Below are 17,385 nucleotides of genomic sequence, written 5' to 3'. Positions count from 1 at the left end.
GAGTGCAGAGGCAGGCAGACACATGACTAAGCACATGTTGCTGTGAAGGCTGTGCAAGGTGGGCATAGAGAGTGAGCTGCATGCTTGAGTGACCTGGGCATTGGAAATCATTTGATCTGCATCACACAGTTCAGTGTCCCCGCCAGTAGCCTGACAGTCCTGCAGAGAGGCAGAGCTGGATTCCTTACACCAGTGGATTTCAAAGCTTTTGTGCCCAAGGCGCACCAAAATCCCAACACACGCCTGTATTTATAGCGAAAATATCCAATTTAAAACCTCACAATGCATCGCAACATATTGTGAGCTTGTAGAATTGCTATTTTTTAGAAATTGTGGATTTTCATTTTATTAAAAAACTAAAATAATAATTTTACATTTTTGCCCACAGTACTGTATAATGGCATGCCCAAATAGTGGCGCCAGGTTGAACGTGGTTAAAATATATATTTTTAGGGTATAGAATTTGCTTCTGTGTTGGAAAATGAGTGCACACAAAATTACTGATATACTTTATGGACTTGTAATTGGACTTGTCTCACGGCACACCAGTGTACCTTATTGGCACAACTTTTGGGAACCACTGCCTTACACTAATCAGACCCAAAATGTCCTCATCGACGCACCTCTACTACTTAGCCATTTTAGTTATACTTAGCATTATAGAGACCCAAAGCCCATCTACAGTACTCACCTCCTTTTATTATCTTGTTTCAAGTCGGCAATCTCAGTTCTGCTTTGACAGGACATCTCCTGGAACAGAGATAGCATCACTTGCTGTTGATAGATGCTGATAGGGAGAATGAGGTGAAAAAAGAACTGAGGGGGGGCACTGCTTGAAATGAAAGGTATGTGAATCAGCCCTCTTGCAACAGAATCTGATATGTCGTTTCCCACAGTTATCTATTTATATGCTCTAACTGCATGAGGGAGAGGGGGAAAATACACAAAGTCAATAAGACATGCCGCCGCACCAGCCCAGCCTGAAATATTCTCACAGAGTGGAATTCAATCTGATAATTGTTGGAAGCAAGCATGGCTGCAGTGAAAGGTTCTGATCAGCTCCTAGAGTTACCCAGGCGCTCTTGTGTTTGCTTTCACTGTATAGATCTTAGCAGCGAGAAGGGGGTGGAAGGGGGGGGGGGGCAGTGTGCAGAGCGCTGAGGTGGAACTGAGCACAGCATGTGAGTTCGCTAGCTCGCTCTCCATCTGTGGAGAAACCTTGCTATGTCTGAGGATGAGGCTGGAATCTGCTCTGAGCCTGTGCGCTCTATCGCTCTCTCATTCTTCTTCTCATTCTCAGTCTGTCTCCCTCTTTCTTTCTGTCTAGCTCTCCCCTGTCTGTCCTGTCTCTCTCTCTGTTATATGAGAATGCAGCTCTGTATACAGTATTACAGTATATGGATTCCAGCATAGACAGCAGGTTGTCTTTGGTGACACCTCAAAGATGAAGTGTGTGTGTGTGTGTGTGTGCGTGCGTGCGTGCGTGTGTGTGTGTGTGTGTGTGTGTGTGTGTGTGCGCGCGCACAGTCTGCGCACGTTGCAGAGGTATGTTGGAGCTGCTGTGCTGTGACGCCACTGACAGCCCCCTGTAAAGAAGATGAATCTAGGTGCAGAGCGAGCCGCGAGTGTCATGGTGAGCCAGCCAGGCAGCGCAGAGGCGTGAGCAGGGCCAGTAACATCCTCCTATCACCACCCTCAGTTTCCCCCCTGCCACTCTCTCCCATTTGATGACATGACGGATATGACCCTTAAGTTGTCCCCCCACCCCCTTGTACTCGGCTTAGACGGGACATAACTGGACAGGGAGCAAGTGAAGAGACAGAGATAGATATTGGGTGATGGGGAGGGGGAGATGGATGGATTAGTAGTACAGTACTACTGGATAGAGTAGTGGTTCTCAAAGTGGGCCCGGGAACCCCAGGCTCGGGGGTCCTTGAGGGGGTTCCAGGGCGTCCCCAGCTAAATGAGTTAATATAGCATCAACATTAGTTCAACCACTACGTCGGCTATTTGGAAATAGCTGATCTACAAACTCACAACGCATTGCATTTTGATGATTTTGATGATTTTCAAACATGCTGGAATGTTTTTAATTGATTTTGAATTAGATATTTTTTAAACCATCTCAACAACACTTGTATGGGGGTCCTTCATATGAAAATCTTTGAGAACCACTGGAATAGAGAGTGCCAGACGAAACAGAGTGCAGGCAGACAACATGAATGAGCTAATGAATGGTTCAATTCAATCGCGCAGAAACGTATTTGCGTTTTTTTTTAATTCCTTTTAGATAAATGTATATTCACCCTGCTACTTGGCACTGTGTACTGTGTTTTAGTGCACTCTGTCTTCTCTCCATTTTAGAGCCCAGATCACAGTGTAGCCTAATGCTTAATGTTGGTCTGGATCTTGGGTTTTCCAGTTTAATGTTTTATGGAGCTTATGTGACAGGAACTCTCGCCTGGGTCCGAGGTTGCCATTGGTTACGTGTGATCAGCACGCGCACATGTCTTTTGGCAGAATAACTGATATCTCTTTGGGGAGCCCTTCCTTTTATGCTCCGGCTGAAACTGGTGTAGCTATTGATTTGGTTGGTGGGCTAGAATTTCTCCTGGGAGCTAATAAAAATAATTACAAAAAGATCATCAAAGGGCTGACCTTCTGTTGCACACATGAATAAATATATGATAAAGTTAATAGAAAGAGGCCTTCTTCTTGTGTGGTCACTGCTATGGTAGATAGGGTACTGATTCACTGCTTTGTTTTTAGCAGGCTGAGGGACAGAGGGCTCTGTTTAAGTCTAGGTTTATATCGTGTGTGTGTGTGTGTGTGTGTGTGTGTGTGTGTGTGTGTGTGTGTGTGTGTGTGTGTGTGTGTGTGTGTGTGTGTGTGTGTGTGTGTGTGTGTGTGTGTGTGTGTGTGTGTGTGTGTGTGTGTGTGTGTGTCAGGGGTCCGACTCCTTTAGGGGTTCCAGGGCGTCCCCACCCAGTAAAATGAGGGAACAGTTTAAACACTTATGCATGCATCTTATGAATATAACAGAGAGTCTACAATGTCTTCACTTTTTGTTTTATTTTGTGTAATCCTGTTTGAGGTCAACCATTTCGTTTTTTTTAATTTAAGTTACATTGTAGGGCTTTCACGACTAGAGATTTTTACTTGTCGACTAATTTTACCCAGTGGTAGACGACAAGTCGATGTTAACCTATAAAATGCCTATTATTGGGCATACTTTTGACCCCCTTTTGATAAAAATAAAGGCAGGAGGATAATAATAATAATGGCATTAAAACAATGCAAACAAAAATTCGACTAGTACCAACAAGGTCGACTAGTTGGTGAAAGTACCATTTGAAGGTTTCTGGACAATTATTCACACATTTATAATAAATAAACACACATTTGCATGAAGCAATCATATTTGTCCACTCCTGTGTTAATACAAGTATTACAGACTTGAAAAAATCCTTTTAATGTGCATTTTGAACAGATACAAAATGTATCATTAATTTGTGATTAATCGCGACTAACTACAAACTCACAATTAACCGCTTTAAAATTAGTTTGACACCACTAATACACAGATTACACACACAGGATAAATAGTGTAAAACATATAAAGAGGACAGTGCCACTGTGTAGTGATAAGGTGAAACTGCATCACAATTTTGATGAGGTCAATCGCTAAGATGCAGCCTCTGGTTCAGTAACGGCTCTCTGGTTTTTGCCTGCTCTTTTTGTGTGCTTGTTTTCTCCCTGGTCTTCCACCGGGATTGGGCAGCTGCACAGCAATGGTGAAAAGTAATGGTGTGTTATTGCAGACAGAGTGAAACACAGCAGTTTGATTGGAGCGTGTGTGCCCTGAGACCCAGTGAAGTGCACTCGCCTCAACTCAGAGAGCACTTGATTGCACATCACCAATGATCGCATTAAGAGAGCAACAGAAAGCCCATTTACCATCAAGGGAGGGAGAAAGAGGGCCCAATAGGAAGCTGGAAATGTACTTTCACTTGTGCGAGGAGCACATCCTGATAGCTGGGGGATGGGGAGATGCATCAGTGTTTTTTTTCTGATCTTTTGGTCGTGCACATCTGGAGCACAACCAGGAACTGGTGAGATGGCACAGAATAAAAAAAACATGTACACAACTACACATACAAGTGAGCGAGTGCACAGAAAACTAATTGTGTGTGTGTGTGTGTGTGGGTGTGGGTGTGGTGGAGAGATCAGATGGGAGAACTTGTTATTGTTCGTAGAGGTTATTCATTTGTATTGAAATTGACGCATTCTTTGAAAAACCTATTCAGGAACATATGTCTGTGATTTCACTATAGTCCACCTACATGACCACCTCTACCCAGGAAGGACACTGACCAGTCATGTCTGGCCCTCTGGCCCTGCGTCTGCCCATCTCAGCAGCCTTCCTCTGGCAAGAGTGAAAGGACAATTGTAGAGGCATCTGCTGTGTTCGTTTCCACAGGAAAGGAGGAGAGCAGATGGAGATTCAAGGTTTAAGTGATTAGAAGGCAGTAGATTGGAATACAAATTGGATTAAAAGAAATTAGAGTGATATAAATCGAATGGAGTCACCACAGTTTAGCTCAGTGCATGCGATTTGGCCTGTAAGGAAAGGTACCATGGGGCCACTGGATTACGGGGATAGCAGATGCTTCAATGAGATAAGAGTAAATGCACATTTGACACTCCATCTGAGGGCGACAGCGCTTTCCAAGTCCTTCCTTTATCTCACCCCCCATTTATCAATGTCACAATGTTAATTAGTGCTTCATTCATTAAGTCACTTACTGCCAGCATACAAACTATTGGCCATGTGAAACTGGCTGCAGGCTAGGAGCTGGCTAGTTGCTATTACCTTGCACTGCCGGTGAAAGAAAGGATTAGAGAAAAAGGAGAGGTAGGAGGTACATCTACAATTAAAGAGAAAATGGTGGCAGCATGGATTTTTGGAGTTCCACGGCCAATACATGATCTAGAGTCAAGCACACAAAGCCACTGAGATTAGATCATTGGGTTGTATACCCCAGGAGCCGGCTGTTGCCCCCCCACCCACTTTGCTACAAGCTCCCTGTCTGTGGCCCCACTTAGAGCAAGACACTAGGTCTGATCACTAATCAATGACAGGGAAATGGAGGGAATTAGCCCAAATTAGGGAAGAGGAGAGAACAGACTACCGCCTGTTCAGGGGTCAATATGCCACTGTCTGATGGTTGACCCCTGCTAAAGCGGATAGTGGTGGAAAGGACACGCACACACGCGCCGCACACACACGCCACACTCAGGGACTTTGAAGTGTATTTTGTGCTGATGAGTACTTTTCTCCCCAAGCTTGTCCTTTTGCCTATGAACTACAGTGTGCGGGGGAAGTATAGGGGGCTTCCTCAGGGGACTGATGTACTGTATGAGAGAGAGTGAGAACATGTGCATAGTGCACACCCAGCTAAACAAAGAGCTGGAATCTCCACTGCTCTGCCTGAGTCCCATTTCTGCAGTTAGCCCTGACGTAGGCACAAAGGGTTATGTGGGATGCTGCACTTCTATACAGTAACACATCACCCTGTAAGTTACCCTGCTGCAACTGCCCTTGGGAAGGACACCAAGCATTTTAAAACTACAATCTGTAAGTTTAATGTCTGTTGTCTCACTCTCCCAACGGAAAGAAACGCTTCAAATCACTTTATTGACATTGTCAACCAGTTGGCCTACCCAACGGGTAGAAGGGGGATATTTGTCACTGCACGTAATCCTATGGGCTGGGGCAGTAGGACGAAGGCTCTACCTCCTCTCCCGGTGGGGGCTCCTCGCTGGCAGGTGAGCCATTACGGTACAACAGCAGTGGCAAGCAGTGAAGTCGGTCTGACCGACCGACTTCAAACTCGATACGAAGGCGCCGCAGACCTGAAGGAGTGCAGTGGCCGGCGTCGAGACGGTCGGATAGGCTGTTGTCCAGAACCGCCAGAAAAGGCTCTGGCCATGGCCCAAATGAGCCAATTGATTGCCATGGCAACCCCAGCCTAAGCTTGATGATTTGGCGAATTCTCCACACCTGCCATTTGATTACTTATTACAGTCAGTTTGCACTCTTCAGACATTCTCCACACATTCTCCACAGACATTTACCACTTTCCTGAACCTCCAATCCCCTCGATATGGCCATAAATATACTGATAACTTCAGGGAACTCCATATATGGGCACAAAAGGGACACAGGCAGACAGGCAGATACAGAGATCTGAGAAGGTTACAACGGGTACTCTGACAACGAGTATTGCATAACAGGGGGGGGCATGCATTCCCTATTTAGATTGTTCCCAACTTTCATCGTTCCCAAGTAGGCCGGTGCACGTACTGTTTGTTACTTAAAAGAAAAGAAAACTAGTGAGTTTGTAAAATAGCTACTAGCTCCTTATAAAGATCCCAATGGCCTAGCAAAGCAACATCATCATGGCTAGAATGATTAACATGTCTGTTAAAGGTGTGATATTTCTGTTTATGGCAGAGCGATAATTACAATGACAAGGCATATTTTGTCATGGTCTGCCACCACCGTCCCTCCCAATTGCCGTAATTCCTCCCTATTTTCCCCTCTACCACTCCCTTCTCCCCGGAGTTTTGATGAGCCTCGATTGCCCTGAGTGGGTTCACCTGATTGTCAACAATGAGCTCTGAGAGACTGTTAAGACTCTTGCCATGTGTCCCTCTTAGCTGGTTCTTACTTTACTTTGTGTCATGTTTGACTGTTCTCTGTAAGTAATGGATTGGATGTTCGCCTGGTCTGCCAAGTAAAGTCTAGTTTAAGTGTAATCTTTGTCTCCGCCAGACTTTTTTCGCCCCAGTCTTGCACAAAATGCCGATTGCTGGGAAATGAGTCAGAATTTTCAGATCCCATTCCAATTGGCTTTTCTTGTCTGTTTTGTTCTGTTTTTGTGTTCGAGTGAGTTCCTGCTTTTGGGTCCACAAGTCCTGACAATACTTAATTTGAGCATGGTTGAGGTGCCTTATCGTTGGAGGCACTATTTCATCCAATCAAATGAATGCTTGGTCAAAACTACCCGTTGAGCCTCACAGTTTAACTCAGCAGTGGATAAGTAACAACTGACTGGCAGCTGTGTCAGAGCTATTTGATTGAGCATTGAATGTGGTTTAAAATGGATGAGGAAAAGACTGTCTGAAAAGGTCGACCCCATGACTTTGCCTAACGCTGTAACTGTGTTTGACAGTTTGGCGGAGGATCAAGCTCCTGCTTGTGTGCTGCCTGCATCCCAGGGGCCTTGGCGATGTAAATGTGTGTGGCCTGTGGTGGTGTCTTATCTCCAGGGTTAAGACTTGGTCACAGACACACAGAGCCCTCTGACTGGGGCAGCATTATCATAGCGGCCAGACTCCCAGAACTGGCCCACTGTGAGCCCCAGAAGAAAGGAGCTGACCTATGTTGTCAGCCCCAGGGGATTAACGTTTTACCACAGTCTGGATCGCTGCATGAACAATTCACATCACACACAGACACACACTGCTCCGACATTGGAGCCCCTAATATCATTTGTTTGAGGTGCAGTGTGTGGCCACACATGCACCTCTCTCTGTGTGTGTGTGTGTGTGTGTGTGTGTGTGTGTGTGTGTGTGTGTGTGTGTGTGTGTGTGTGTGTGTGTGTGTGTGTGTGTGTGTGTGTGTGTGTGTGTGTGTGTGTGTGTGTGTGTGTGTGTGCGTGCGTGCGTGCGGGGCATGCAGCAGCGTATATACCTTATGTGCATATAAATGAGCGTGAACATGTGTGTTTGTTGTGTGTAGTTCAAATGTAAGCTTTCTTCATATACTCTTCACCCTTGGGTCCAATTACCCACGACCACGAGCCCTTGCATACAGGGTTGAGAAGAGCAGATGGCTGCTCTTTGACTCCGTTGAACTGGTGGTTGAGAGGCTTAGCCTGTGGCCTCCATTCGCCCCAAAGTCTCACAAATAACCCTAACTATCACTTGTACTATTTAATTGGATTGTTAGCCTGTGTGCAACTGTATATTAGCAGCTGTTTTTCAGCATTTGAAGTGATTTAAAACTGCTTGTGTGATTGTAAAAACAATTATTAAAATGGTGTGTACACTGTAAGCGTCGCTTCCCTTACCTATTCCACCTCTCTCTTCTCTTTCCAGGATCTCGTCTGCGCCAGGAGGACTCCCCACCCCGGATTGTGGAGCACCCCTCTGACCTGATCGTGTCCAAAGGGGAGCCTGCCACGCTCAACTGCAAGGCGGAGGGTCGTCCCACCCCTACAGTAGAGTGGTACAAGGACGGGGAGCGCGTGGAAACGGACAAAGATGACCCACGTTCGCACCGCATGCTGCTTCCCAGTGGCTCGCTTTTCTTCCTGCGCATTGTTCACGGACGCCGAAGCAAACCGGACGAGGGTGCCTACGTCTGTGTTGCCCGCAACTACCTGGGCGAAGCCGTCAGCCGCAATGCATCCTTGGAAGTAGCATGTGAGTCCTCACTCTCTATTGTCTTGATTGAGTAATACACCATCGCGTGGCGGAGTTGCTTGCCAAAAAAACTGAACATCAAGCTAGCAATGCTGTCTTACTACAGAGTACTGTACCCAAGCTTTGTCATCCTTGGTCCCTTTCTAAAATTGTTTAGCGATTTAGATGAATCAATTATTATTCTAGCTGTAAATGGAAAGGTTTTGGCCCTCTGCCTAGATGGAATGACTGGGTTTATTTGAGCATGATTAAAAATGAGACATAATGTTTTCACGTTGCTATTTCCAGCCAACATTTAATAATGTCATTATTTTAAATAACAATTGTGTTGCTCATTCGCAAAAGGAAATTGCTGTAGCGTTTGCTAGAAGGCTTCTGTAATTACACATAATGTAAGTGTTGAATTTGCACCACATTGTCCTCTTTATGAACGTCTGAAAGAGCAGGCTTGATAGGTTAACACTAACAGTAATCATCTGCAGTCCTGTTTCCTGTAGACATGGAAATTGGTGTGATTATGTTCAAAACTTCCATGCAGAGCCTGGAACTGTGCGATTCTGATGAATTTGAGATATATAGCCCAAGGGGTCTTCTGAGTTGCATTGAACATTGTCAGTAGACAACTGAGTTGGATATTGAGCTGCTGTCAGACCATGCCACAGGGAGGTGGTGGCCTGTCAAACATGGATCTATCACAGGTGGGAGGGGGGTAGAGCAACACACTCAGATGAAAGTCCTGATGGACATTTGACACAGGCTGCCAGGGCTGTATGGGTGAGCAAAACCTGACCTGTGGATCAACTTACCTTTGAAGATAAGCCCTCCCAGCAGATTCAGAGTGGGCTTCCCATTGAATAGATCCCAAGGGTCTCAATCCCCAGTCCTCCTGCAGGCTAGAAAAAGGAAGGTTACCATATTCAATAACTATTTAAAACACTGTTTCAAACAGCCATTCAGGAGACAATGCTTTCTCATACCGTTATGTCACTGCAGTCAGTTGTCTTTCACTGCTACTTATTGATTTGTATAGGGGCCCTTCTCTTGCAGGAGGGAGAAGAGTTGGCAGATCTCAGGTCATTGGAGCATATTGGACTTGTGCCATAGTATTCTAGCTGGTTCCATGTGCTTAAGAGAGAGCCTTTCATGAAGTCTGCTGTTCCAACCAATCAATAATCTGTGGTTTCTTATGCATTGTTAAGAGAATGGGGTCTCTTGCAAGAAGTGGAATGATGATATATGCTGGTTTAATCAAAGAAACTGCTTTAATTAAAGTAAGAAAGAAAGACCTGCTGTTGGCCACCAACCTGCGCTCTTTAACTCTTTAACTGCCAGAAATAAAACATAATTTGCCATGTCAATGCCAGTGTTTTCGCTAACCTTTGAAAAATCATTGAATAATCATCTCCGTATGATCGATCCCCGATCGATTTAAAAGACATATCCGAGTCCTGTTGAAATGGGGGGGGGGGGGGGGGGGTGAGCCGCCACGATCATCCGTTCCATAGCTGAGGGGAAGTTGAGTGTAGGCTGTTTTCGCCAAAAAGCAACACAAACAGAGATAAAGCCATTCTCCCAAATCGAATAACAAGGAAATGAATGGGCTGTTTTTTTTTTTTGCGATCACGTGACCTGCTGCTCCTCTGCTTCACAGAGAGCCAAACAGTGACCCATAGTCAAGCGAACAGCGCCATCTAGTGGAAAATCACTGAAAACACAAAATATCGTCATTCTCGTCACTGGCAGACTGGATCTTAGCAAAATATTGGCAGTCAAAGAGTTAAAGGTAGGGTAAGTGATTTTCTTTGGTTAAAATAAGTGTTAAATAGCTCTATATTCTGATAGTACTCATTGCTATAGAGTGTTTGTTCAGTAAAAGGAGTCTCCTTGTCTCTCCAGCTCTTTATAAAACAGAAAAGGAATTTTCGTTTCAGTTTCAGTTTCATTTCCAATTTTATCCAATCAGGATAGAGAACTCAATCAGGATATAGATTAAACAAGTGAAATTGAAAGTGATGACACTAAGAAATGAGCAGGCAAAATTGGAACTGGAACACTATAAAAATGAAGCTTAAAAATGGGTACTTTCTCCTGATTGGCTGAGATTTTGACACCTACCGGAAAATGTATTTTCTGTTTATTAAAGAGCTAGAAAGACGGGGAGACTCCTAGTACTGAACAAACACTCTATAGCAATGATTACTATCAGAATATAGTGCTTTAACCTTTTAACAAAATACTTTTTGTTTTAACAAAAAATATCACTTACCCTACCTTTAACAGTTCTCCTCTATAAAATTACAGCCTTTAATGAAGTTGATCATGATAGAAATGACACAGTACTACCGGTATTTAGTCTTGACTAGCTGCTCTTGTACCTAACTAATGAATGCCAATGTATCAATGTGTTGTTTTCAGTTTACATGTTCCAATCCACTTGGCAATATCTGTGAATTTGGCATTTTCATCTCCCCTATGCAAACACTGAGATGACAACTTTTCTTCCAGGCAGACAAAGCAAACATTTTAGGTAAGGCAATTTTAGTCAAGCCAATGCAAGACAAGTTTGTGTATTTAGCACAACAATTCAAAGTGCTTTACACAAAACATTAAGCATTAAGACATCAAGACAGCAAAGTTAAGACGATATGAAAGGACACTTGAATTGAATATACTAAAAATAAAACCAAATAGACCCTATGCTGACAAGAGGTTACATCACTTCATTTCAGAGCCTGTACATTTAACGCAAAGGAAATAGCTAGAAATGCCGGCAATATCTTTGATCCACCCCAAAAAAAAAAGAAAAAAAAAAGAAAAAATAAATAAATATATATATATATATATATATATATATATATATTTATACATACATACATACATATACACATACATATATATTTTTAATAATAGTTTTTTGTGTGGGCTTCCGCCCAGTGGGACTCAAGGAAGTGGTCTCTGCAACCTGTAAACATCTTACATCGTATAATGAATGAATTAAAATATCAGATTTTAAGCGTCATGCTGCGACATGTTGTGCGCTTGTAGAGCTGCTATTTTCTGTGCCGCCGCACAGCCACGTACAAATCAGGCATACGGTGATTATAATCATCGGTGGTAGTGAAGGGGACATAGGCAAATAGAGTGTGCTCATCGCAGAGACTAGAGATGGTTTCCAACCACCGACTGCCTCTGATCTCGTCCCCTCCCCTCCCTAGAGCCACCCAGCAGCCCCCAGGTGCTAACTGCGTGACAGCAGCTTGATCTATCGATCGCTGTAAGAGGGCTCTCACAGCCTAAATGAAAATTCATGAAAAATTGATGAAGTCTCCTGATTATTCTTTTATTTTTTCCCCTTTTCACATTGTTGCGTGGCTTCTCTCTCTCATACCGTAGTCCTTTGGTTCTTTTGCAGTCGAGGGGGTTTGGATTGAGACGCCTTCTCAGAGGTGAGGGGCAAGAGGTCAGGAAGCCAGCAGTCAGGCGGCTAAGGAAGAGGTAGTGAAGTGTGAGAATAAGAACACACAGATATGATGGACATTACCTGGGATGCTGAAGTGATTGTGTGGTTGAGAACGGAAGGTTCAGTGTAAAGCCTCGGGCTTTCGCTCTCCGCCCGGTCTTCCAGGGGTGGGGGAAGAGCTGATGGAGGGAGTTGAAGGGGAGCGCTGTGTGTGTGTGTGTGTGTGTGTGTGTGGGGAGGTAAATCCCACCACGGGGGCTTACCCTGGTGATTAGCTTTATCAGGTCCCGACACCCCTCTAGTGATTGTAAAGCTAGAGCTAATCGCACCAGAGAAAACTGTTATAAGTAGCATTTAAATATGAATCCGTGTTGAATCTGTTGTGTCTTTACGATAATGCCTTGCCTGTCTCCTTCCCTCCTCCTCGTCCCCCATGTACTGAGCACACCTTTACCCCCAATACCCCCCTCCCCCCCCCCCTTTACGTTCACGAGTGGTTGAGCAGGACCCTGTTGAGATAATTGAATTGCAGCTCTGAAGGCGATTGAACTCTGTGTCTACTGAGTAGAGCAGCACTGCGGTGCACTGGACAACAAGCTGGGACTCACTTGCCATTCTTCTGTATAGGAGAGGAGAGGAGAGGAGAGGGCTAGAGGGTGGAGAGGCCTCAGAGAGCTGGTCCTGCATTATTAATATGAGCCAGATTGGCCAGACTATTGCATTGACTGAGAGCAGTCTTCCATCCTTGTCTTCTGTATTAAGTTATTATCCATTGAATGAACACACACACACACACACACACACACACACACACACACACACACACACACACACACACACACACACACACACACACACACACACACACACACACACACACACACACACACACACACACACACACACACACACTGTTCATAATTGGCAGTCTGTGAACCAGCGTCACTTTACTTTCACTGTCTGTGCCTTGCAGTATAATGTGCAGAACGTGACAATAATAGTCGTCCGTCACTGTGTTCCTTTTTCGATGGAGAAGATCTCACTGGATCTTTTGTTCGCTGCCCTATGGATCTGATTATTAAGAGAATATGGGGGGAAAGGGGCTCTTGAATACGTTGCCTAGAGGGTGTTGTAATCTTCTTCCTCACACGCTCGCCCCCAACTGACTCCAGCTCCGGTGCCGCTGGATGGATGTGCAGCAGATAAGAGGGGATGCATCCCCTCTCCTCTTCTCAACATAAACTGGGTCAATGAGCAGGTTCATAAATCATACTGAAGCTTGTGTCAGAAAATGTTGCCCCAGCCACCGTGTTGAATAAATTTGCTTATGCCGCGGATACGAGTGTATATGTAAGTGTGACAAGACGCACCTGGGGCGATGGGATCCCAAGGAAAATGTTAATTAGCCCCTATCTCTTCAGGTGGATGGCTAGCCTAGCGCCAAGCATGTAGCGCCCCAGATACAAGCATGTACTGTGGTGGGATGTGTGGTTGCACTTATAATTGAATGGCGGATGCGGTGCAGCCGCTCTGACAGGTATTGCATTGTGTGTGTGTGGGGGGGGGGGGGAGTGGTTGATTGGGGGGGGGGGTGTAATTATCCACCGGGAAATGCATACACAGTAAAATCCTCAGTGTTTTTATAATTTGTAACCCTGAGAGTGTACACATTTTTACAATTTGTGAGTGTACAAAATACACTCTGTGTTAAATTAGCACTAAGGATTTTACTGTGTGGAGTTATCAGGGGCGGAACGACACCCTTTTACTTCCTTCGAATTGTAACCTTTAAAAAAAGAAAATGTAAATGACACAGAAATGAAACAGATGTCTCGGATTGGGTTCTAAATGCCGCTCGGAATGGGATCGGATGACTTTTCAAAAGGTCCTTTGATATCGTCTAATGTACCACTTCTGCAATTAAGCGACTGGTTAGGTAGCATTTGGTGCTCGTACAACAAGGTAATTAGTAGGAAAATGGAGCTGGGAGAGGTGTGAGTGGAGAGGTGGAGGGTTGAGGAGGGTACCAAGCTGTTCCTGGTGTGTCCAGCATGAGGAGAAGCTAATAAAGGGACAGGCCAGGAGGAGCTGGCCAGGTGGGGAGTCTGGGCTGTGCTGCACTGCACTGGAGCCTTTCACAAGCTCATCTGGACTCATTAGTCCAGTTAAGAAATGGCAACATGGAATGACAGGCTTACACAAGCAGTGGACACTCCCACACACACATGCACATAACCCTAACACACACGCGCCTGGCACACACACACACACACACACACACACATACATCTCATTGGACTCTGCTCTCTTAAAGGTTTCATGACATGCTGGTTTACAAAACATTAAAAGTCTTTGTCATGGTCCCTCAAAGGTATAATAAAAGGTTTTAACAAAAGAATCCACTCCAGTGAGCCATGGCAGGTTTTTTTCTCTGTGTTCTGAGGCCTTTTCAGCTGCAATGAAAAAAAAACATATTTGACTGCGGGTGTCGCTGTTGAGGGATTTTGCCTGTCAATCATTGGGTAGGAGAGGGGGCGGGATTAATGGACTGTGATGTCAAAGTCCACGGGCCATCACAGCACTTTTATAAAGCCAAATTATTCAGAAAACCCCCGACCATAGAAAATCCACTGAATGCTCAAAGTTCAGAAATGTGATGTCATGAAACCATTAAAGCTGTAATCCGGGACTTGTTTTTGTAAATAAATTGTTATTTTGACCAATCTGTATGGTAGAGTATGATACGATATAACTAGCTCATCTGCAGTGGATGGAGATGGTTTCCCTGCTCTTCTATTAAGACAATTAGATAGTAGGACACCTACTGGTTGACAAGAGGTATTGCCTGAAACTCAAAGCGCATTATCAACCCTGGTCAAGTGGGCATTCCGTCTTAGCTTGGCAGTATACATTTCAGCCGGATAGGACATAAATCTTATCGGATTGCAGCTTTAAGTCCTTGAGAAATAATGGAGGGTAATGAGGGATGCCGCAACAATTAAAGCCTGTTAATGATGCATACTAGTGAGAAATAAAACCTCCATAGCTGCTGTGTGGTTATCAGTATGTTCTGTTGTGTTTATATTTGTTCAGTTATCCAGGGATATACCAGTTGGTATTCTGAAACACCTGTGATGGAGGTGTTTCAGTTGATCAGAAAAGGATGGTGGAATTGGAAGAAAACACTGATGGGAAATGGATGCAGAAAGAGGTGGAATGTTGTCCTGTGATAAGGGAGAGATGATGAGAGCAAGCAAGAAATCTCTTACCTATGATGAAATGTGAGAGAGAAAACAAAATCCCTGATTGAAACTGTCAGGTCTGTGCAGCTCTGAGGCAGCTGGCAGCCATAGAGAGGTGTTGTTATCACTAAGAACACACACACACACACACACACACACACACACACACACACACACACACACACACACACACACACACACACACACACACACACACACACAGGAATAATACATACAATGCACTCTTTCTTTCTTACACAGATTCTCTCTGTTTGTCTTTCTCTCTCTGTTTCTCTCCCACGCACGCACACACACACACACACACACAGTCACACCAGGCGATATAGTTGCACACATATTGGACTCCTTATCTCATCTATCAGCTTGCTGGCTGACCAGAGCGAATGAGTACTTTCCTCCCTCTTTGTGCATCTGTCTCTGCAGCCAACACCTGGGCAAGGCAGGGAAACAAGACCAACCTGCACAAATGGAACAGACACTCAGATAAGGGACTCTCACTGGGAGATAAATCATAGCACACACGCACACAAGTTCCCAGCCAGCACTCTGACCTTGCACACACACACAACTACAGTATATCCTGAGACTGCACTTCTTCTATCCTCGGTGGACCTGGTGTCCCAGCCTTGACCTCCTCGTTTCCACCCAGGGAAATACCCTACACTGTGTTGCCTTTGGTGGAAATGAGAGCAGGAGAGGAGCTCTCGCTCTCTCTCGCTCTTGCTCTTGCTCTCGCTCTTGCTCTCTCTCTGCCTCTGCCTCTCTCTCTCTCTCTCTCTTTCTCTCTCTCTCTCTCTCACTCTCACTCTCTCTGACTCTCTCCCTCTCTCTCTGACTCCCTCTCCCTCTCCTAGGTTCAGGATGACCTTTGACACATCCCTCGCAACGCATCTCTCTCATGCCTATGTCCTTCTCCATCTGCCTCTTTCTTTTTTCGGTCTTCTCTCTCACTCAGCCTCCTCCCCCCCAGAAATAGAAAAAAGAAAACACACGTCACCCCTGCTTGCCCCAAGGTGTGAGCCTTGGCGGGGCGGAGAGGTGGAGTGTAAAAAAACAGGATTAAACGAGTGTGAATAAACAAGCGTGTGCGGCTCTCTGTCATGGCCGCCACGGGCCGTCAGCGGAGGAGTGAGCCGTCAGGCGGAGAGTGCTGAGCCAGCCGCTTCTTCTCACGCCCATTAGTGCCCGGGCAAGATGAAGCACCCGACGAGCTGGGTTTTGTTGTTTCTTTTTTTTTATACCCTTTCTCTTGCTCGTTCATGCTCTCCCCTCTCTCTCTCTCTCTCTCTCTCTTGCTCTTTCTCTCTTACTCTCTCTCTTTACAGCTACGCTGTTATTGATGGCCTCTCCACTCTGACAATGCGGGTCTATTGCTCTGTCGCTCCCTCCTTTCCCCCCCTCTCGTCTTTTTCTCCTTGCTCTCTTCCCCCTATTCCCCCCTCTCCATCTTTCTCTCACCCCGCTGCTCCATGCTGAGGGTGCTCGCTTTGTAGTAGCTGAAATATAAATCTTAGCATTGCACCTAAAGCATGGCTCCTAAATTGTAGTGTCTGCAGCTGAAGCTATACTCTTCAACGGAGCTGGAGGGCTGTGGAGAGAAGTGAACAATTCTCTGACAAACAGGTTCTACGAAATGAACTCTCCAATTCAATTCTGCCTCCGTCTACTTTTCCAATCTCATCATTCTCCTCTCTTTCCCCTATTGTGTTTTCCTTTCTGTTTGTTTCTCTCTGCCTTTTAGCTTCCTCTCTCTCCCTCTCAGTCTCTCTCCCTCTGATCAAGCAATTTGAGATGTAGACAGAGCTGTAAATAATTTAAACCTGTCTGCAGGCTGAGTATTGATCAACTTCAAAAAACAGGCTGGCTGTAGGGATCCTTGCTTCCCGGGGTGGACTGCGCTCTCATTTCTGTTTTAATATTGACCGATTGTGTGCAATTCTTTCCAGGTCTGTCTTGCTTGCAGTTGTCCAGTAAGCAGATTCATTGTGTAGATTGTCAAAATGAATTCGCCATATAGCCCGCCATATCAGTCTATTAATCTCTCTTCCAGAATGCCTGCAGATAACCCAACAACTACAAGTCAATCCTAAATTGCTGCACAGGTGTGTTTTATACAGCAGGTTTTAGATGAATATGTCTGATACTGCCGTATTCGCTGACGAGTGGGCG

General features: G+C 45.1%; 1 protein-coding gene across 5 annotated transcripts in view; it reads left to right on the top strand.

Annotated features, from left to right (window-relative positions):
* Nucleotides 1–17,385, top strand: part of robo2 (roundabout, axon guidance receptor, homolog 2) — a 198,595-nt gene that overhangs the window by 9,896 nt on the left and 171,314 nt on the right. For all 5 annotated transcript variants that reach the window (XM_084065109.1, XM_084065107.1, XM_084065108.1 and 2 more), the window contains exon 2: nucleotides 8,167–8,493. In XM_084065109.1, the coding sequence (XP_083921235.1) occupies nucleotides 8,167–8,493 (327 nt within the window). The remainder of the gene's footprint in view (nucleotides 1–8,166; nucleotides 8,494–17,385) is intronic.

The sequence above is a fragment of the Gymnoscopelus microlampas genome (assembly GCF_963454915.1).
Source record: "Gymnoscopelus microlampas genome assembly, chromosome: 8".
Classification (NCBI taxonomy): Eukaryota; Metazoa; Chordata; class Actinopteri; order Myctophiformes; family Myctophidae; genus Gymnoscopelus; species Gymnoscopelus microlampas.
This window is presented reverse-complemented; position numbering and strand designations above follow the sequence as displayed.